The following is a 21,991-nucleotide window of genomic DNA, read 5'->3' as shown; positions in this document are numbered from 1 at the left end:
AAAATGAGGTGGCTCATAGCCAAGGCAGGAACCCCCAAACAGGGCCCTCAGCATCCCTCTGAGATGGGTCTGGGCTGCACACTGTTTATTTACAGGGTTACTTTACTGTGTGTTAGGAAATATAGGAAATTGCACTGTAACCCGTACTTTTGTGGATATTGGTATTTTAAGATGGGGCTCAAAGGAGTGGTAAGTATAAAGAAAAAGACGATTTTTCTGTTACATGTATATATATATTTTATACGTTAAATGTAATATATTGTATATATTATGGGATAAGATTTTACAAAGAGGTAGCTACTACATAGAGAATATTTTATAAATATTTTGTAAAATTTTGTATAAATAAAGATACATTTAGCTATCATTTCCCATTCTTCCCTATGTGTAGAGACTTTGGGGGCAACCTTTAGGACACCCTGTGTCATACTGCCACAATGTAACAGATAACATACAATACACTACGGAACGTTTATGAAATACTCATTAAGTAGAAATACAGCAGAGAGTGCAGGAGCCCCTGGGAAAGTCCAAGTTTGGACATCAGAATCGAGGCGCTGATGTCAGCACAAAGCAGAGATAATGCCAAGGCCACTGAGGAGGAAGTGTCCACGGTGTCCTGGGGTTGTCACAGGGTGTGAGAGAGACAAGTGGGAGAGGACAACCTGAGGCGAGGGTCCTCCCTGGGGCCCTAGGTGGAGAGTGGTCCCTTCCTGAGAAGAGCAAATGTCTGTAGCAACCAGGAGGCGGCCTAGTGGGAACGCCAGGTCGGCGTGTGCTGAGCCAGGGCCCCGCGGGACTTCAAGGGCAGCTGCCCAGGAGGCGGCTGAGGGTGGAGAAGGTTGTATGCGTGGAACAGAACTTTAATCACTAGGAGAGAAATAAGTTAACAATTATACATGCTGCCAGAACTGAAGACAACAGAAGAAAACAAAAACACCCTTTACTGCATCCCACCTTAATGTGTGACTTTTTTAATGGTAAAATACAGAATTAGAGAACAGTCCACTGTAAAACACTTCCTCCACAATATAAAACAAAGGAGCCTCCCTGTCTGACGGTGACAAGCCACACCCATGGTGTCATGGAACGTTGTACACCACAAGCTAAGACACCCAGCTTGTCAGAGCCTGAGTGAGGCAGCATGGAGGGTTAGACAAGGCCACTGGCTCCTCCTTGGCCTCTTGGAAAATGACTCACGAGATGGAGGCTCCAGAAGTTTCTACACCATTCTACTTGCAGGTGACGACCTAAGTCCAATTTGCCATGTGCAACTCCACCTCTATCCTAGTAGTGCCAACTCCTACAAGGAAGCAGGAGATCTTGGGCCATGGCAGAAGGCCTGGGACCTGCCCAAATTGACACTTCTTAGTTGGCGTCTGTCTGAATCTTTACCCACGGCCATGAGCAAGAGGCAGAGCAAAGAATGAAACAGCTTTTGATGCAAAGGCAGGAGAACTACTTTGGGGCATGTTTCTTCTTGCCTTGGCTAACCATCCTCTTCTGTAACTTGGGGATTGGCAAACTTTTCCTATAAAGAGCCAGAAAGTAAATATTTTTTATTTTGCCAGCTCTCTGGTCTCTGTTGCAACTACTCAACTCTGCTACTGCAACCATAGATGGTACCTGAGCAAATCGGCATGGCTGTGCTCCAACTAAGCTTTTTTTTTTTGAGATAGAGTCTCACTTTGTTGCCCTCAATAGAGTGCCATGGCATCATAGCTCACAGCAACCTCAAACTCTTGCTAAGGCAAGAGAATTTAATTCCATATGTTATCATTAAAAAAGTCAAGCAATTCTCTTGCCTTAGCCTCCTGAGTAGCTGGGACTACAGACACCCGCCACAATGCCAGGGTATTTTTAGAGATGGGGTCTCGCTCTTGCTCAGGCTGGTCTCAAACTCATGAGGTCAGGCAATCCACATGACTCAGCCTCACAGAGTGCTAGGAGTACAGGGGTGAGCCCAAAACATGCCTGGCCCAAAACAGAACTTTTAAAATATAAACATGTAGACCATACTTGTCCAAGGAGTGGATCTGGCCCATGACTTATAGTTTGCCAACCCCTGTTCTAACTAATCAAGTATTATCCTTGTCGTCTAACGCCCCATCTAGGAATTAGCTATCTGAAAGTACGGGACATTCTCACCCTCCCCAGTTCCACACCTTGACATCCTCCTAGACGTAGGCTCTGCGTCCCTACTAAGGCTACAGTGTTTACTTAATAGTAATACTGCAGCAGAATAGTTAACAGTAATGACGGCAGAATAAAACGTTACCATTTTCTGAGCTCTAATGATGTGCCAGGTATAATGCTAGGTTCTTCATAAACCTTGTTTCACTGACAATGAACCCTTTGAAAACAGTCTAATGAGATAGGTACAATTATCATTTCCATTTTACAGATGACAAAAATGAGTGTGAGGAGGGTAAAAATTTCTTCTCATATTCACAAAGAGGAAAGCTGAGTTCTAACTCCAATCTGTCTAGATCCAGAGCCAAAGCTCTTAATCGCCACCTGGCTGCTGTGGCCATCTAAAGAGAAGGTGTCCCACCTGTCTCCTCTACCTATACTGTCCTCCAGGGATTATGCTTTGTGTTGTCACCCAGACCCTGTGGGCCAGTGACAGATCTAGCCAGGTAGCAACTATTGCCTCCAAGCAGTGGCTCTTCGGCTTTTCACCGGCTCTCACATTCAACATAAGCATGAGTCCATGCAACTGAAAAGATCCACTGACCAGGAAATGTTATCTTCATGCTAATTTTCCACCCTGCAGCAACAGTGACATACCCAAGGGTATTAGCAATCGTCACGTCTCTTGGACACATCCCTGAGGAGCAGAGGCAGACCGGGAATCCTGACGTGGCTGGCGGTCTCAAAACACAGCACGTGTTCCCCGGAATATTCCCAAATGCAGACAAGGCTGGGGAGTCTGAAAGAGGGTGGGTTATGGAAATAACCCAGCAGGGGCCTCGGTGAGCACAGGGAAGGGAGGCCCTACTCCTTAAATGATCCGCTAGGCAAATTGAAAATCAAATCAATGAGATGACTCTGAAGCCTCTTCTCTGTATCTCCTGCGTAAGAGGACACATCATTGTAAACTCCGCCACTGTGTTTGAGAAGAAGGTTAAACATTATCAACAGCTGGGCCCCTGCTGTGCCTGTAAGGTCACCATTCACACTACAGAGGAGAGAGGAAGTGTGAACAAACTCATAATCATTCACCTTCTGCTTGGAAATGCCACTACACATACATCACTTGGGTGTCTGAGTCCATCACTTCCACCTTGCCAGCCACCCAATCTCACTGCTTTTCTGTTGCTGAATTTTGTTCCCCATGACCTCACTGGGGTTGTGGAGACCAGACTTCCACCCACCCTTACACTGATGACCCTGCTGTGGCCACCTGTGTCCTGCACCTGTGCTGCTGGGTAGCTGCTGTGGAGCAGGTCCCCACACACCAAGCGCCCTGCGTGGATCTGCACGGGGTCTTCAGACACCTGAGGAACCAGGCCCTGAACACAAAGGCCCTTTCTCTCTGTGGAACTAGTGAGACACACGTGATGGATAAAGGATTCTGAACAGCTGTCACCGATGCCATCTATACACACAGCATCAGAGGACCAAGCGAGATCACAAATAGGCTGGACCTTCACCCCCCAATGTAGGAAACACCCAAGGGACACAGTCTGAGATGTGAAACAGAACGTGGCCCAAACTCACCAACTGAAAAATAGGTCTAGTTGTCAAAAAGGATGAAAGTTACTGATCAAAATAAACATGCTGATGGAAAAAAATGAAAAGAATACAGAGGGTTAGACATTTTTAAAGGACATAAAAAAGTCTAAGAGCCAGTAAAAACCTAATTAAGGAAATTAGTAAAAATAGTTTTCATTCAACCTGAATCGTGTTATTGTTGCTTTCTTTTTGTAAAAAAAAAAAAAAAAAACAAGCATATTAGTGAATCTCTTTGTATCACCACTACTTAAATTTTAAAGTCTACTCAAACATATTTTCATTAAATGTCCTATTTGATGTTGACAAGAACTAGTAAAGTTCTTAACTAAAATACTAATGAGGAAGGAATAAAATTTGAATTCAAAATATTTTTCAACAACTGTATTAAAATTTACAACTTTGCAACAGGTTCAAGCAGTATAAAGCATTAAACCAATAACACTTGTAACTAAATGTCTGCAGCTATTTTTGCTTCAAGACAAAAAGCAGAATAACTTTTTCAATTACAGGATGATTTACCTATATGAAAATAAACCTGTGGCAAGTTTCTTTTTCTTTTCTTTTTTTTAGAGACATTTTCCCCCTCGGTAGAGTACTGTGGCATCACAGCTCACAGCAACCTCCAGCTCTTGGGCTTAGGCGATTCTCTTGCCTCAGCCTCCCAAGTAGCTGGACTACAGGTGCCTGCCACAACGCCCGGCTATATTTTTGTTGCAGTTTGGCCCGGAGCAGGTTTGAACCCACCACCCTAGGTCTATGGGACTGGCGCCCTACTCACTGAGCCACAGGTGTCGCCCATTAGACCTGTAAGCTAAGACTTTCAATCTCAAAACTCCATTGCCAATTCCACATAAATGAAATTAAATTTTTAATCAACAGCTTGCTTGGGTACATACATAGGAGGCTAAAAACATGAATACACATTTTGAGGAAGGAAAAACTATTAAAATTATAGTACTTCAAATAGGGAGAGGAAGGGAAGTTAATTGCTTCCTTTGATTTCTTTTACCCTATAAAAATAAACAACTTTAATTTTTTAGTTTACAATTAAATTTTTGAAAAACTTTTACATATTAAATATAATTTTTATTTGTAAATCATACTTCAATAAAGCTAGAAAAAATAAAAATGTTTAAAAGCATAAAAAATGAATAAAATAACAAAAGATGAATACAAGTCACATACGAGCACCTCTTATAATTGCAAAAGTCCAACGTGACTCGAGTATTACAAACTTTATACAGTTTTTTCTTTTCTTAAAATGTGTGTACATTTTTTGGCACCCTCTATATTTAAAAGTACTATATACATCTTTGAAAATAATGAAATAACTACTATACATCCTGACGGAAAAAAATGAAAAGCCATCGCTATTATATCACATAATATACAGGCCACTTCAATTCTCAGCCTAATTATTATTTTCCAGTACCTTAAATAATCCATGGCTATAAAAACAAATCCCATGCTAAGATACAACTTCCCTAAGTCACTCATTAAAAACTTAAACAGTTTAAGGATTAGTACTCAGGTAGTTTTTAACCATAATGACAAAAGACACCATTCTAACAAAAGTACTATCCAAAGTCAAATCCACAACAATCAGACTATATGCCTGTCTCCCAAAATCTGTATGTTTGTATCAAAGCTAATATGCAAATATTGCATGGAATTTCCTTGGAACATGAAAGATTCCTGATGGAAGACAAGTACTCCAGCAACCAGACAATAAAGGCTGCGCACCCATACCTCAATGGTGAAATCACTTGGAAAGAACCCCATCTTAACAGACAACCATGACAGATATGTTAAAAAATAGGTAAAAACACCCAGAATATTCAAGAAAGCAAAGGGCAAATTACTGATGTAGAATATTGTTATAATTGTCCACATTGTCCAAAGCTTACAATGTCTAATTTCCAGTAAGTCCTATAAATTCCAAAAGCAAAGTCCAAAACTCATTCGATCACCGTATGTTGTTCAAAACCATAGATTGGCATAATATAGACTCAATTATGATTATTTGAAAGGGAAGAGAAGACACAAGCTCCCTAATACAATCACTGTACCAAGAACATTCCAAGCTGTCACTCGTCATATTTACACACAAAAATTCTTCCCAATTCATTCAGATCACTATATCCCAACCTCTGTGGTTGAAGGTAGTAGAATACTAAACACAACTCCCACCACAAGTAAATCCCGAAAAGAAAAACAAAAGCTTTTTATTTAAATATCTGATAGACCCACAATGAATACCAGAAAGTGCTACCTCTAACAGTCACTGACCCGTATGCTTTCGGCAATTTACTACCTCTTATCCATTTGGCAGGAGTTTAATACCAGAATTTTCCATTATCTAAATTATTGCCTTTGCTTACTTTTTAGATTGCCTCACTTAACTCTTGTAAGTCACTAGGGTCTTAATTAGTGCTGAGGAGAGGCAGTCGGGAGTTAATGTAGCTTGGAAAGGACCTTGCTTCCAGCAGGAAGCCACACCCCTAACAGGATTCTAGGCAAAATGGCCAGTTTGGTAAACACTGTTAGCCATAACACCATAGTACTCAAACATTCATGTACAGATCTGATTAGCCAAAATGATCGCTTCCCTCCTAAGATAACAAAACTGCTCACAGGAAGAGTCTGAACTAATATTGTTTTTTAAAAATGGGTATCCTTAATAGATATCGAACTTTCACTTAAAAATAAGCATGTATGCATACACTCTATTGTGTTAATAAACTAACTATTAAGAATGTCTTCCTTTTTTGTTCCCTTTCATAAATTTGGTAAGAAAAAAAAAAATCATGGCTGTTTCCCAAAGCCTAGAGAGGCTGCGATCCAATCCTCTCCTTCCACCCCATCAAACCCCAAAATAACAAGCAATAACCGGGAGCTGACAGGTAAACAGCCCTCACCACATGCCAGGCAGTGTTGTAAGTACTTTATATATCTCTTAACTTGCTTAATCTTCATAAAAACCTGATGAGAGAGGTACATTATACTCCTCATTTTACAGACAAGGAATGTGAAGTTCAGAGAGATCAGTGAACTTCTCCAAGGTCACACAGCTGATGGGTGACAGCACTGGGAACGAGCCCAGACAGACTGGCTCCAGAGGAGGCACACGATTGCTGTGAAAACAGTAAACAGCCCAAAGGAGAGTCTGATCACTCTGTTCTGCAGGGAAGTGTACAGAGAAGATTTTTAGAAATTATGGCTTTTACGGCTTCCCATAATAAAAAGAGGTAGGAACAGGTGGGAACAAAGGTATCTTCTAGTATTGCCTTCACGCTGTTTCTGCATAAACTTTAATTAATAGAAAGGGATACCCTTTTACTAGCATGCCTAGCCTGTATTTAGAAACCAAGATCACGGAGAAACAGGAAGATTTAGGAGACAACAGAGAAGCAAATTCCCAGATTTACACAGCATAGTACTCAAAATACATCCTGGTACAATGCGCCTGCACGCTCCAGCATTAACCACATCATTTTTTACTTAATAAAGTGGTTATAAACACATTAGAAATAAAAAGGACTGATGCAAATTTTTAGGAGAACCATTTTATCTTAATTAACATCTTTTATCTCAGTAATTTCTCCTCTTTGCAGTTGGTCCAGAGAAAATCATCAGAGATGCTCACAGAAGTTAGGCAGCAAGGGTATTCATGGTAAAAAATTGTTTCAAATACATTGTTTCTAATTTTTTAAGTGTCCAAAATAAGGGAAAACATTAAATTGATGTCTACCTGATGAAGAAACATTAGCAGCTACTGTATTAAAAATGTTTAAATATGAGGAAAAAAAGCTATATGAAAAGAATATGAAATTTCCTTACACAGATACATAGCAAGCATCATGCCCATTAATGTGATATAAGTACAGCATAACATAAGCACTAATCATCTCTGGGTGGTAAGACTAAACTAATTTATACTCCTTTTCATACTCTCTCCATATTTTCTAATAAGAATAGTTATTCATTTTATAATCTGGTGGAAGAAAACAAAATTTTTAAGAAAAAAATCATTAGATCATGACCTACATTATAATGCTTAAAATTATAAGCAAATCAGTCTTCTTTTTGTCTCAATCACCAGGAGATCCTGGCACTGAAGTTCACACAGAATAGGTGGATTTTACAAGGGATCAGACAGTCCTCATAACAGTATTAAAAAGAAGCCAAAGAAATTGGGGCCGACTAATAGTCAGGGTTCATAAAGTCATTATTACTTGAAGGGCCATGCCAAACGTCACAGATGAGCAGCTGGCTAACAGCAAAAAATAAAGGCCTAATGCTGAACTCTGACCTCAGCTTAGTCACAGGCCTGGGTTCCAAATGTGTACGTTGCAGACTCACACCTAGCATAAGGGTAGGAAGCAGAATTAAATGTACCAACAGCAGGTGCGCACACTGAGGAAAAGCCGGTAATAATGACCATGTTTCTGGAACAGAATCCAATATAATTTGAAATTTTGAGTCTTGCTGATTCTATAGTCTGTCCATACACGGGATTTTCTAAACCCAAGCAAGTATTTGTCAAATAAACATCAGAATTGTGATTCAAACAGTTCTGACAGACTGAAATCCCAGTCTGAAATCACGGTTAGTAAACACAAAACTGAACATTTAGTTCACTAACAATTTCACACGTGTCACTTGGCAGCAGTTCCTGTGAAGCAATGACCATGTGAGATGAGGAACAGTCCACAGAATGCGGCATTTCTGATGAAGAGAGGTGACAGCCCCACTGGCAGATCCTATCTGAAAGTACTGGGCACATTTCTGAACTTCTCTTTTGAAAGAAGAATTCAAAAGACTAAGTCGATCCAGAAGAGTGTGATCAGCAACTGTCAACGTCTGATCAGGACAATTCAAAGAAACTGGAATTATTTAACCAGGAGGGCATTTAAAGCGACCTAATGTTTAAATGTTTGCACTGTGACCCTGTGAAAAGAGGAATCAACTTTTTGTGTGATGCTGGAAATTACAATGTTTCCTGTCTCTTCACTCCACTGAAATGGCTCATCAAGGTCAGCAATGACCTTCAATTTGCCAGATGCAAAAAAGCATTTCTCCCCCATATTAACAGACCTCGCAGCACTCAGGAGAGCACTGTGCCCTCCTTAAAACCCTCCCATCTCCCAGCCTCCTCCACCTCAGTGACAATTTACTCTCTCTCTTCTTTCTAGTTCTGCCTTTCCTCAACCTCTAGATGTCAGGGGATGACCCAATCTCAACTCGGTGATTTCATCAATTCCTGGGGGCTCCATGGTCTCCATGTTGGCAACTCCCAAATTTAAATTTCCATTACAGACCTTTCCTCTGAATGCCCAGTCTCATCTACAATGAGCAGCATGTCAAACATATTACGCCAAAACAAATTCCTGATTCCACATTCTGCCCTTCACCTGAGTCCTTCCTTTTCAGCAGGACACATTCAGCTGCTCCAACTGTATCCCCATGAATCATCCTAACATGGATGATTAGCAGCTAAGAATCCCCAGTGCTCACCGGCCACACCCGACATACTAAGGAGCCTATTCTCCCTCCAACATGGGTCTCCAGTCAGCCCTCTTCTCCTGACTGCCGCTGCTACCACCCAGCCAAGTGGGCATCTGTGACATAGCTTGTCAGGAACTTCCTCCCTGTCAGCAGACAAACCTCAAAGCATCAAAACCAGGCCTGCTTAAACATTAGCCTGGATTATGTGTCTCCCTGCCTTAAACTCTTTAAGAACTTCCCCATTGCACTTGGGAAAAAAAGTCCGTAAATCCTTACCATGGCCTCAGGACCCTTCAATATCAAAGCCTTGCCTCCCCTCCCACTCTACTTGGTACCCTCTGCTCCTGCCTGGGTCACGTCCTGGGTTAGGCCTTTCCACAAGTTGTCCCCACAGAATCTGCCAAAACCCTGACCTCCCAATTTTCCATCTCAGTCCTTTTTATTCCATTCAAGACATGCATGGCAACTATAAGAATTTTCTTTCTTTTTTTAGTCGTCACTCCTTAACCTCCCCTCCTTGGAACGTCAGCTCCAAGAGCAAAGGGATCTTCTTGTCCTTTTCCCCATTGTGTTTGCAGAGCTCAAAAACTTTTAAAATGTTGAATATGGAAATGAATAAAATGAGATTTTATCTGAATAGAAAGAAAATCTTCCCCAAACTCGCTGTCTAGAGATGAAACAGACAACCTCTTACACCTGTGAATTAACAGTCATGGAAAGAGGACTCAAGCAGAAACCGGGTGACCTCTTTTAAAGGAGTCCCATGCTGGTGGGATACTGGGCCGGATGATAATTAAGATATTTTCCATGTAATTGTTAGTTTTATAAATAGAACTCTTAAGGAATTTCAGGTTGAAAATATACTTCCGAAGTAGTAATTATCATATTATTTCTTAATGAGCAGAAATTCTAAAACAATCCCACAAAACCACTTTATCTCATGCCCAAATGTAACCTCCCCAATGATAAATCAGTGCAGGCTCCCTCTGTCCTCCCTGCCAGATGTGGTTTGGGATGACAGCCCAGGGAGCCCTTCTCTCAAAGCTGCACCAAACGTGGCCCGGAAACAGGTTGGAAGCTCAAGCAGACCCGTTTGTGGTAAACCCAAACTTCCACTCTTCATTCACTTGTGATACTGCTCTGTAAACACTCCAGGATTGCTTTATTTAGTATCACACCCATCAATAATGCAGCGATCTTTACACAGGCAGGCAGAGAAAATTAGTCCTGAGTGATTTTGTTACTACAGAGCATACACAAAGTCCGAGGTATTGAGAGTCTCATTACTACCTAGTTGGAGGCTGCTGCAATATAGACATCAGTCCCTGAGCTGAACGCCACTTACAAGCAATTCAGCCAACTCCGCCACTCACTGTCTTCTGGAGTTGCACAGTCAGCTTGTAGCTGCAATGTTCATCTACCCCAGAGACGTGGAGACCAACCCGTCCTTTCTTCTACTTTTTTGGCTTCCTTTATCATCAATGACCTCCAAATTTTTTACCTTAAAATAATAAAAATGTGGCAAATAATGTGCCTCTGCTCACATCTTTACAGTGATTATTCATCAACAGATTGGCTAATGCACTGCTAGATCTTACAAAACAGATGCAGAGAAGCCTGCAGGGCCATGAGCTCTGTCCTTAAATAGTTTTTCACTAAAAAATATTTTTTTTTTCCAGAGAGACAGGGAACTTTTTATATTTTAAAAAGCCAAAGATCGTAAAAATTCCTTTTTATAACAACCAGTGTTGACCAAGCTGTGGAGGAACAATGGTTGAGGAAGCCGGAATATCACCCCCAGTGACCTTTCCGAAGGGCCAGGGGGTGACACGTTTCCATCTAAAATGCAAACTCCCTTTGATGGAACGATCTTACTGCAGGAAACTTACCATGTGTAAATACTCTAATTAGTAGATTAAAATACATATACAGGGATTTTATTTCAGTATTGCTTGTAATAGCAAAATCCTAGAAAACTCCAAATTGCCTGCCAGCACTCAGCACGGGGTTGGTAAAGTAAACCACAGTATATCCCTAAAATAAGATCACATGCACCTACTGGAAAAGGACGCAAGTTCCTCTTGCTAAGGAAGAAACACTTCCAAGGCATACAAAGAAGTAAAAGCAAGCTATGTGTGTCTATAAACACATCTAAAGATGCATTTTTGAAATTCCGAAGGACATAGAAAAGACTTAAGGAGACCACTGAGAAACAGGACTCAGAGAATATAGTGTGACTTTCACTTTTTAAACTCTACTGTGTGTATTTGTTATTTTGTTACTAACGAATAATACACAGTAGTTTCTGCATGGTCTGCAAGCACCTGCCCGCTCTCTGTAGGAGTGGAGAAGGAAACATTCTCTCCAAGACTTCCCATGGCAAACCAGCGAACCTGCCAAGTGGGCGAGTGCCCTCTTGGGCTGTAAAGTCCCTGGTCCTCCTTCACTCCTCTCTTTTGGTTTATTTGGTGTTAGTGCAGGAGAGAAGAGAAATGTTCATTTCTGTTCCTCTAATTATAGAGCTACAGAGTCCATCTCTGAAAAGCTAAAAGAAGACGAGTAGTTATTCCATTGGCAAAAGATACTAAAGAAGAATCAAAGAGTTTTCCCCAAGGCTGTTTATTATAACAGTCATCTCTCTGTATCTGCAGGGGACTGTTTCCAGGCTCCTGCGAATAACAAAATCTGCACATACTCAACTCCTACAGTCGGCCCTCCAGAACCCACATACATGAAAAGCTAGTCCTCTGTGTCCAGGGGCTTCACAAGTTTTCAATGATGTCTGGTTGCCCAGGGAGAACCTGTACAACCTATAGATATGATGATACACTGTATTTTTTGGAAAAATAATAATAATAATAAATATAAATGAACCCAGGCAGTTCAAATCCATGTTACTCAAGGGTCAATCACATATTGTAAAACTAGACACGTGAAAATGTTTTCCAATTCAAAGTGTCATACTAGCCAATTTCCATGAAAATGAAAAGGATCAGACATCAATCCAAGGGGCTATCTTTTCCAGCTTATAATCTTCTGTTTGTGTATCTCAAAATAACTCTGTCACGTAAAATTGCTTCCACAAGAAAAATCACAATAAGCACTAACGTTGAAAAGACAAAGTGAAATCTAACATTTTCTGATGTTGAAGATCTTAAAGAGTATTTGAATTTTCTTTTTTATGTATTCTTTCAGAGAAATGTCTCTAACATCACTGGGGCAGAACAGTGTAGGCAGGAAGAAGGGTCATCAAACATTATGCTTCTGTTTTTCCTATAATTTGACCTTGAGACTTGAACTGCAGAGGCTACTTATGTAATATTGAGTGATCTTTCCAGATAGTATAAAAACTACTCCTATCGTATTGTTCTTTTGTCAGATGATCACAATACACAGGCATTTATTAAAGTTGGTCTATTTATATCTTATATTCATTCATTCATTTTTTTGTTTTACTGATAGATCCAGAAAGCAAATTCAGTGTCAGCCTGAAAAAGTCTAATATCTACTTAGCTGAAAATATGCTCCCACTAAATTTGATTTTATATAAGTATTAGTACCAAAAAAAAAAAAGTGATTTCATTTTTGATTGTGAGGTCTAAAAGTAATTATTGAAATGAACAAACTATGCCTGATGCATTGAGCTGTCTGTGGTACTGAAAAATGACACCAAAGCTGAAATGTATTGAGCTGGGTTCTTACCAAGCGTCCTCATCACACTATTTTAATTCAAGCACTTCCGACCATGACTCACCTGAACCATCTTATTTTGCCAGAGTGTGTATAAACATTTTATAAAAGGTCACACTGACTTGCTTTCCAAGGTTCTCCATGAAAATGTCAGGGGCTCCCCAAGCTTTGTTAAGCAATTCCGGTGGAAAGAGAGGCAGCACATTAGCTGTAACACTTTTCCTGAATGCAGTGAGAAATCATATCATGTACCAGAAACCCACACTAGCTAGCCGATACCATGTGATCATGGGACCGATATGCTAAAAAGCAACGACAAACTGTCATTTCAGATTATGTGTTACATCCATGGACGTGCTATGAATGGCAGCATAATCCTGCTTTTAGTTCCTTAACTCAAAGCTAATCAATACATTTGGAGTTGTCTGCAGTGAACTGAGAAGTGCCCAGCAGCTTACAACTTCTCAGGAAGGAAAAATACACTGACAGCAGTGACATCACTAAGTTAAAAGGGGGAAGCAGAATTCATCACTTTCCACACATCTACATAAGCCTGTGTGCAGTTGGTATCGCTGACTTTAAAAGGGAGGTATTTTGACAGCACTGTTGACTCTGTTCTCTGAATGAGTTAGAGCATTCCTACTTCTCTCTGGTTTTTGACTCAGGAATCTTCACATGTGTTTATCCTTTTCCTTTTTTGTTGTTAATAAAAGCATCTCAAATGAGATTTTGGGGCTTCAGCTTAAGGAAGAAATCTCTCTAGACAAAACACAGAGTGTAAAAACTGTATCCTGAATAACTAAATGATATTACCCATTTATTCTGAAATTAAGTGCAATAGGTTTAACAGAAATCATGTAACACATAACATAAACTGAACATAAAAAACCTAACATTCTGCATGTACACGTTGTCCAACAGCAAAGAATCTCACTGTGCTTACTCTCTGAAGGTCGGTCCTTGTCCTTATTTTCTTGCAGAGGTTATACATATCCTAATTAATATATCTATGCATTTGCACAAAAGTGCCCCAAAGGAGCCAATGAGTGACATGTTTTCAAGCATGAAATAATCCAAGACAACACCATTTCCCAAATTTTATTAGTTCTGTGAGTTTCCACCATTCTAATATGGAATCAATTTTTTTGACGATACATAATTGCCATTCGGTAACTCCTCTTAGGCTCCTCTGAGGCATTAAAAAAAAAAAAAAATCTCCCAGTCATTCTTAAGAAGTCAGTGTTTCCAAGACACTTTGTTCTTGATGTTAATACCAGCAAATGTCCTCCCCTATGAGTGCTTGTTTAGGTGTGTGATTTTCAGAAGAAACAGGCAAAAGTGTTTAATAAAAACCAGCGAGGTCTCTCCTTTCAGTAAAGTAAAACCAGTCTAGCCTCTAAGCAAAACATTTTTTTTTAAGTTACTTGATTTTTAAAAATATGTCAGAACATTTTGAAACAAACTTTTAAGTTTAACCCTATTCATATACTAAACTTTTGGATGTAGGGAGATACGTGTGAAGACATGTCCACGTTTCCAGGCTTTTAGCATGCAGCAGCGGGTGAGGCAGGACGCGGTGTGGACAGGAAGGTAGGGGACAGGGTCTGTTCTCACTGCACTGTGCTAGTCTAGCTCTGTGGCCTGGCAAGCCACTCATCTCTCTTGACTTCAGTCTGTAAACTGACTCAAAGGACTATATTGTTCCTTTCAGCTCTGTTGTCTACGCTTCAAATTAAAATTAAAAAAAAAAAAAAAAGATACTGCTTCTCGGCCTTTTGGCTAAGATCGCGTGTAATAAAATGAAGAAAAGATAAACAATATTTAAGTTGTATTTTAGTATCACTTTAAAATATTTGAAAGAACTTCAAAAGCCCACCATTACTAGTACTGAATTAAAGATACATCTGTGTAAATTATTAAACTTAAAAAATTTAAATGTGTTTGTCTTGTTTTACCAGTGCAGTTTTATGACTTATCTCCGAACTCTCAAACTCTTTCTAATTCTCATTCTCCAACCACATCCCTTCAAAAAGACATTCTTCAAAGTTTCGCAGAGATGAAGTAATTTCCCTCCCCCCTCACATGGGGTCACGTGTGTCTTTATTTTGTTTGGGCAATCACGAAAATATATTTCTTCCATACTTAGTGTGTGTTGGTTAACCGAAAATTAATTTAACTTAAATTAGTACTAAATTACTTAAATGGCAAGTCCTATAGAATCTTCTGAAATGAACAGCAGTCAAAATTAGAGGCAGTCTAAAGGAAGGACGCCTAAATTTGAGGGTTTTATAGTCCCACCAAATTTGTAACAACTGCTCAAAAAATAAAATCATAAAATACATATGAGTGTATACTCAAACTGGGAAAATCCCAATCTCTCTGGTTTTTCAAAACTAGATACCTTAATTCATAAATCTTAATATTCCTTTCATGGTAGACTAAGATAACCCATCCATTTTATAAATAGTATTCCTATATGGCAATTATTGGCCAAATCTAACAACAGGCTCCTGACTACAATCAAATACAACTAAAATTTTCCTAATAAAACAACTCACAAGGGCAATGACCTTAATTCTTAAATTACGTTTTGAAAAAATAACTTATTGATTATAGCTATGAATCTACTAAACTACTAGATATTTAGAATGTGCATTCTAAAGTGAAATGATTGTCTTTAATTATCTATTAAACCTATTAGATACACAGAATTTGCTTCCTAAACTTACAACAGCTTTTTTTAAACGTTAAGGCATATTAGAACAGTTGTAGCTATCCCATGTCTTATTTATGTAAATTAGCTACAACTCATGAACCTATCTTCTCTCTGCTCCATAACAGAAGGTATAGATTGACATGCTCTCCCATAATGACGCACCCACTAGGAAAAGATGTCTCCAAGACATACACAAGTTTACCCCAGATTAAGGCTAGTGCATAACTGCCCTTAAGAAAAAAGATCCTTAAGGGATCTGTGACTGATCGGGAGAAGAGGATTTACCTGAAAAAGCGAGAAGAAAATCTTCAGGGTTCAACAGATACACCCCAGAGACTATGGCATGCTTATGGGCTACACTGTCTTGTGCTGTGTTTAACTTCTGGAAAGAACAAGGCAGTTGCTGGCCTAAGAATGGGTCTTCCATAATCAAAGCAAGGACGTGAGGCCTTGGGAGAAGTCTCTGCTGCCTGTGTCTCCCCAGGCTGTTTGCCCGGCTTTAGTCATTCATAAAACAGCAGAACCTAAGTTACCTGTATTTCCCTGGCGTGGTACACGATGATCAGACCGAGCAGGATGATCGTGGAGAGACTGATAAGGCATTTCAGAGCTAAGGAATACAGCGACGCCTGCAACACAGCCAGACAGAAGCGATTTTAAGAAAGAAGTGCTTTAAACCACCTCCCAGACCCCAGGGGTCAGAGTCCCCCCCACAAGTGGACCTGAACTCACAGGAGAAGGGGGGGCACCCGTCTTGGCTACGTGATCTTTGAGATCACTAAGCTGCAAAACCCAGCCAGCAGAGAGCTGAGCTGGGAAGAGGGTGGCTGGGCTGCCGGGTTCGCGCCATCGCGGACCCAAGAGCCGTAGCTGCTACCTGGCGAAACCTAAGAGGGAGTTACTCCCGAGTTTAAACAGCTGCGGGTTAAAGGGGGCCTCCTGAAAACAAGCACCTGGGGAGAAAGACAGGTGCTTTCCTACTGACTCCTGTAACCACTTTCCGTGCCCGATTGCGCTGACCGCTATGAACCACCTTGAGAACTTCGGTCGCACGCGGGGAGGGTTCCTAGGAGTTGCCTGGCTGACTGGGACTGCGCGTCCTAGCCGTGCCCGCTGTCCCCGCGGCCACCCCGATCGTCCCCAGAAAGCTGGGAACCCTCCAGCAAAGCATCCGGCCGGTGCCTGTCCCAACCACCCGACGCCCGCCCAGCTCTGACAGGGTGGGCAGGTGTTCAAGCCTGTACCTTGTCGTAAGCGCCCCACGACAGCTCGGTCTCGATGACCATGACCACGATGCCGAACATGCCGAAGATGAGCGCGTAGTCGCTGAGCCGCTTGCGCTTTTCGAACAAGGCGCGCCGGTGGCCCAGCTTGTAGCCGATGTTCTGGTTCTTCTTCTTGCTAGACTTGGTACCGCCGCTGCTGCTGCCGCCGCCACCGCCGCCGCCGCCGCCGCCGGCTCCGTAGAGCGCCAGGTTGTTGGAGTTGTTGTGCTCGGGCTTAGACACCACGATCTCGGGGGCTGAGGACGAGGCGGCGGCGGCGGCTGCAGACGGGGAGGACGCGCCGCCACCTCCTCCGACCGACGCGGGTGGCTGCAGGGGCTGCGCTTCTGAGTCCATCTCGTGTAGGTTCCTGCGGGACGCGCTCAAGTTGCTGAGCGGCCGCATGACGCCCCCGTTGTACCTGCAGCTGCTCATGGCTATTTCGGTGAAGGGGTTGCTCTCGCGGCGCGCCTGGGGCTGGTGGTGCTGGTGGTGCGCCGGGTGCGAGTGGTGGTGGTGGTGGTGCGGGAGCGGGGGCCCGGAGCCCAGGCTGCCGAGGCTGCCCGTGGGGCTGGCGGCAGGCTGCAGGCTGTGGCACTGGTGGTACTGGGAGGCGGACGCCGGCTGCTGCGCGTACTGCTGCCGGAGCGCACTGGCATGGCTGGACGGCGTCAGCTCGCTCACATTGAGCTGGCTGCCCCGGCGCGAGGAGCAGCAGCAGCAGCACGAGGAGCCGGATAGCGGCGAGGAGGTGCGGGTCCGGAAGGCGCCGCCGGGCGAGGAGGTGCGGAGCAGCAGGGACAGGTTATCCCCCGCCCCCGCCCCCGCCGCCGGGGCACCGGAGGAGGCGCAGCTGTTGCACCGGAGGCATGGGCTGCTGCCGCCGCTGCCCGGCTGCTGGTGCGCGAGGTGCGGGTGGTGGTGAGGGTGCGGGAGGGGCGCGAAGGGCGGGCACGGCTTGTCCTGGCTCTGTTGCTGCTGCTGGCAATGCAGGTGTGAGGAGCGCGGCGGCGGCGGCTGCTGCTCTGGGAAGAAGCCGCGCTGGAACTGCAATGGGGTTTCCATGTCAGTGCTGTTAAAGCTGCAGGGAGACCAGGCGGTGGTGCACCCTGCGCAATGCGTTATGGTCGGGAGCGGGGACTCCTGCTGCTGGTGCGAGGAAGGGCCCATGCCGGCTCCGGTAGAATCCAGGCGGTGAGTCCGATTGGTTGGGCGCACCAAAACAATGGGCATGACATCACCTGCCGGGACTGGGAGAGAGTTTGCGGCGCGCGGCTGAGGGGAGCGTGTGTGAGAGGGGAAGATGGGGAGGTGAATCTGCAGGATGGAAATCCCGGGGGACGCAGGCCTGGCCAGGGTTGGGGTGCTCGAGGACGGAGATTCCACCTACTGATTAATGCGGCCCCGAGCACTGCTTAGGAAGGACAGCCCTCGTGCAGTGTAGCCAGGCTGCAGGGGCAGGAGAAAAGAGGGGTCGCCTCTCCCTCCCGCGATGCTGCCCCCCTGATTAGAGCCGGACGCGCCGCCCGGATCACCTGCGCCAGGCACTGCAGCACGTCGGGCCACCCGAGCCACGGGGCAGACCCAGGGACAATGCAGACCCGGGCCACTTCGCCTGCACGCCTCCTAGGGCTGCAAAACGCAGCCCCCTCGCCCTACGCCCGCATCTCCCTGACTGATCAGCTGAGAGTGGGCAGCCGGCTGCCCGCCAAGTAACTGCGGGGGCAACGGCTTTAGGGAGGAAAAAGTTTGGCGACTGGCTAAGCTAGCGCAGCGGCGTTTGGGGAGAACCCCACGGCGTAAGCCCGGCCTCGGCCGCCGCGGGATCTCAGCTAGCCCTGAGCCCCAATATTCCCCGCCGCACGTTTCGGGAGCCGGGAGCCGGGAGCCAGCGCGTTGCGCTCGCGCCCCAGCAGGCTGCGGCGCCGACAGGGTTAACCGCCACGGCTCGGGCCGGGGGAGGGTGGGGACGGGTGGGGGCGGGGCCGGAGGAGGGGATCCCCGCGGTCCGCTGGAGTAGCCGGCGCGGGCTTCCCGGGTCCCCCTGGCGGGGGCGGAGGGCTTTCCCGGCTCCCTCCTGCTCACATTTGCGCCTACTGCGGAACATGGGGGGCTGGCGCCCCCGGCCGCCTGGTCCTGGGCACCCGCGCGCAGGTCCTCCGGCAGCCGGAGTGGGGAGGCGGCGGGCGGCTTCTCCGGCGGTGGAGAGGCGGCTCACTCACAGGTCTGGGGGCTGCTCAGCCTCCACCCGCCGCCAGCTCGTCGTCTTCTGCTCTTCCTCCGCCTCACCTGGAGCACAGACACAAAGCAGAGACTGGTCACAAACGCGCCAACACCGTACAGCGTCTTTGCCAAGCTCTCCTGAGGCGGAGGGTGGGAGACCGGCCAGGCACGGGCTGATTCACCTTGGTAGTCACAGCCTGCCCGGGAGATTATTAGTAATGAAACCTCGGGCTGAATAATTGCAGCTTGGGGACCACGCTAGACTTTTGTTGGAGTTAGATATACAAATAATTTATTGTCTCTGTAATCAACGAATAAAAATTGCATTTTGGGTCCCACAAATTGCCCGTGATGGGTTCCCTCACGTGTGCAAACACAAAGAGCTCCGGATGCTTCTTTGTTACTGCTCCAGCTTAAGTCTTTTCATTTGCATTTCTTTGTGAATTGAAACTCCCGTGTTACCCAAAAGAGGAGGAAAGAAATTGGCCAGCTAAATAGTTGTTTCCATTTTAGATTGTGATTTTAACGCATGATTTTTATAATAGAGATTATAACGAATTAGACCAAGGAATTAGAGTGAAAGCGGATACTCTTCATTAGGTAATTGGAATTCTCAGCTGGATCCAATTTCGTGACATTCTACTCGGCAGCTGCCCTAAATTTGCTTACCTGGTGTCTGCTTGTAAGCGGGTCTGTGTACGCGTGTGCACTTTCAGTGCCTGGGGGGTGAATAATTCATTTGAGGATAGTCTTTGGACATGTGTTAAGCCATGTTAATTTTTTGTATGTGCAGGTAGACAGACCTAGCAGAAACAGGTGGAAGAGGTGTTTTAGTTTCACAGTTTTCCACTTGAGAATGAGCACTCAGTCCAGATGTGCCTTTTCATGGGCTTGGTATGGACATTTTGTGGCTAACAATCAGAGACAGCATTTTATATTTATAATCTATATGATTTTTGCTTTGTATCTCCAAAATGACCATTCAATGTTTAGAATCATGAAGCTCACTGAATTTCTTTTGGGGGGGTGGGGGTGGGCTGAGCTGGTACTGCATGAACCCTGTCCAGAGTGTGACTATTAAGAACAATCCTAACATGTAATTTGAATGTAAAATAAAAGCTTTCCAATTAAAAACTGTTCACCTTCTGCTCTGAAAAAACATCCAACCTAAACACAAAATCTATCAAATATTTATTAGTACCCTTTTCAGCAAATTATATAGCCTTCTTCCAGTTGCTCTATACAGCTGATTGAAAGTGATTTATCCTTACAAACCTAGATACATCAATGAAGTGTTATGGTAAATTAATAAATATTTTCCTTAGCTGTCCATAAATTTACATGAACATGTACATAATCTCACTCCAAAATACCACAATAGTTGTACCAGCATTAAAGTTCAAGAGTTACTAAAATTTCATATGAAAAATAATGGCTGGATCCCTTGTGTCAAATTGACTTTCTCAGATACCAAATTCAAGGCTTCAAATAAAGGTTCCGAAAATAAAAACATAGGAAAAATATATGTATTATACCTTTTGCCATGTATATTTCTACGCTTTAGTATGGGATTAATTGCGGTACCGCTGATCATGTAGACACAGAGGTCTTGCTGAGATTTAGAGCAATGTGCATGGAGTTCTCACTTCTTTCAAATGGGGTACAGGGAGGATGGAATACACAAAGTACAGAAGAAAATGGAAATTTGGTCTACAACAGCAGGGACTGTCAGAACACCAAAACTCAGCCTAGCCACTATTTTGAAAAAGCTCATAAAAAATTAAGTGAAACTCACTGTGATGGGACAGAGAAGAGAGCATGTCAATCATGTCTTTATTCCCTTTCTGTTAAGGAATCGGTGGATCACACACACTAAAAAAATCTCTTTGCTAACAAATGCACATTGAGAGTGTGATTAGCATGATGAGGAGGAAACACAGGATAAAACCCCACAATTTTGTGTTTAGTTTTTAGTCTGAATCATCCATAACTCTATTACATGAGGCATCTAACCCTGTTAAGTTGTGAGAGGCATATTAAAAAGTTCTTATTTTCATCCTTCCTCTTTTTTTATAAAATAAATTTTAAGCTTATATGCAGACTTATAAAAAATACGTAAACTATTGTTTTTCTGTATACAGTTGTACAGATCCATGTGATGGGAACTGTGATGTGGGCAATATTCTGCGTGGACAGGGCTTTGCACATACTGAGTTATATTTGTGAGAGTGAAGAGGGAAGGAGAGAGAAAGGAGATGAAGGTTGGTGGGGGGAAGACAAGTTAAGGACGCGTAACTTAGATAAGCCTTCAAAAAACCATTTGCGTCTCTTTCTTCCATTAGGACATGTAAGTGCTGAAATTTCCCTAGATTAACACCAGAGGTCATACTCCTCCACAAAACTGCATTTCAAGTCTAATCAATTAAATCCCTTTGAAGTCAAGGGATCCACCATTTTTTATAAAAATTACCTATTTTTTTCTTCTGGTCTACAAAAGTTGCTTCCTCCTATTTGTTGTATTTCAACCTTGTGAATACACCCACGCAATGAGATACATTTTCTCAAAAAAAAACTGGCTTTCACAGAAAACTTTAGCTTGATTATGCTCCTACTCTATTCAATTTATATTATACCATTGTTTATAATTCTCTTCTTTATAGGAATTATTCGTCTGTGCTGTCTCTTTTCGTTGTAACGTAAAAAACAGGACCCCCCTCGAATGTAGGTGTTTTTGATCTATTTCCAAGGACTATCAGAGCAGGAGTCGGTGGCATTTGTTCCCTGAAATGAGTGATTAGAAGAAAAACTTTGACCTACAAAATAAATAGGTTTTTGCGATTTATTCTTTTCT

At 43.3% G+C, this 21,991-nt stretch overlaps 1 protein-coding gene across 1 annotated transcript in view; it reads right to left on the bottom strand.

The window, feature by feature from the left end:
* Positions 1–20,333, bottom strand: part of KCNN2 (potassium calcium-activated channel subfamily N member 2) — a 148,086-nt gene extending 127,753 nt beyond the window's left edge. The window contains exons 1-3 of the mRNA XM_053566570.1: positions 19,003–20,333; positions 16,897–18,167; positions 16,186–16,281 (exon numbers count right to left, since the gene is read on the bottom strand). Coding sequence (XP_053422545.1) covers positions 16,186–16,281; positions 16,897–18,167; positions 19,003–19,024 — 1,389 coding nt within the window. The 5' untranslated portion in view covers positions 19,025–20,333. The remainder of the gene's footprint in view (positions 1–16,185; positions 16,282–16,896; positions 18,168–19,002) is intronic.
* Between the last annotated feature and the right edge of the window lie 1,658 nt (positions 20,334–21,991).

Source organism: Nycticebus coucang, chromosome 17, assembly GCF_027406575.1.
Source record: "Nycticebus coucang isolate mNycCou1 chromosome 17, mNycCou1.pri, whole genome shotgun sequence".
Classification (NCBI taxonomy): domain Eukaryota; kingdom Metazoa; phylum Chordata; class Mammalia; order Primates; family Lorisidae; genus Nycticebus; species Nycticebus coucang.
The sequence above is the reverse complement of the archived record's forward strand: the minus strand, read 5'-3'. Positions and strand labels throughout refer to the sequence as shown.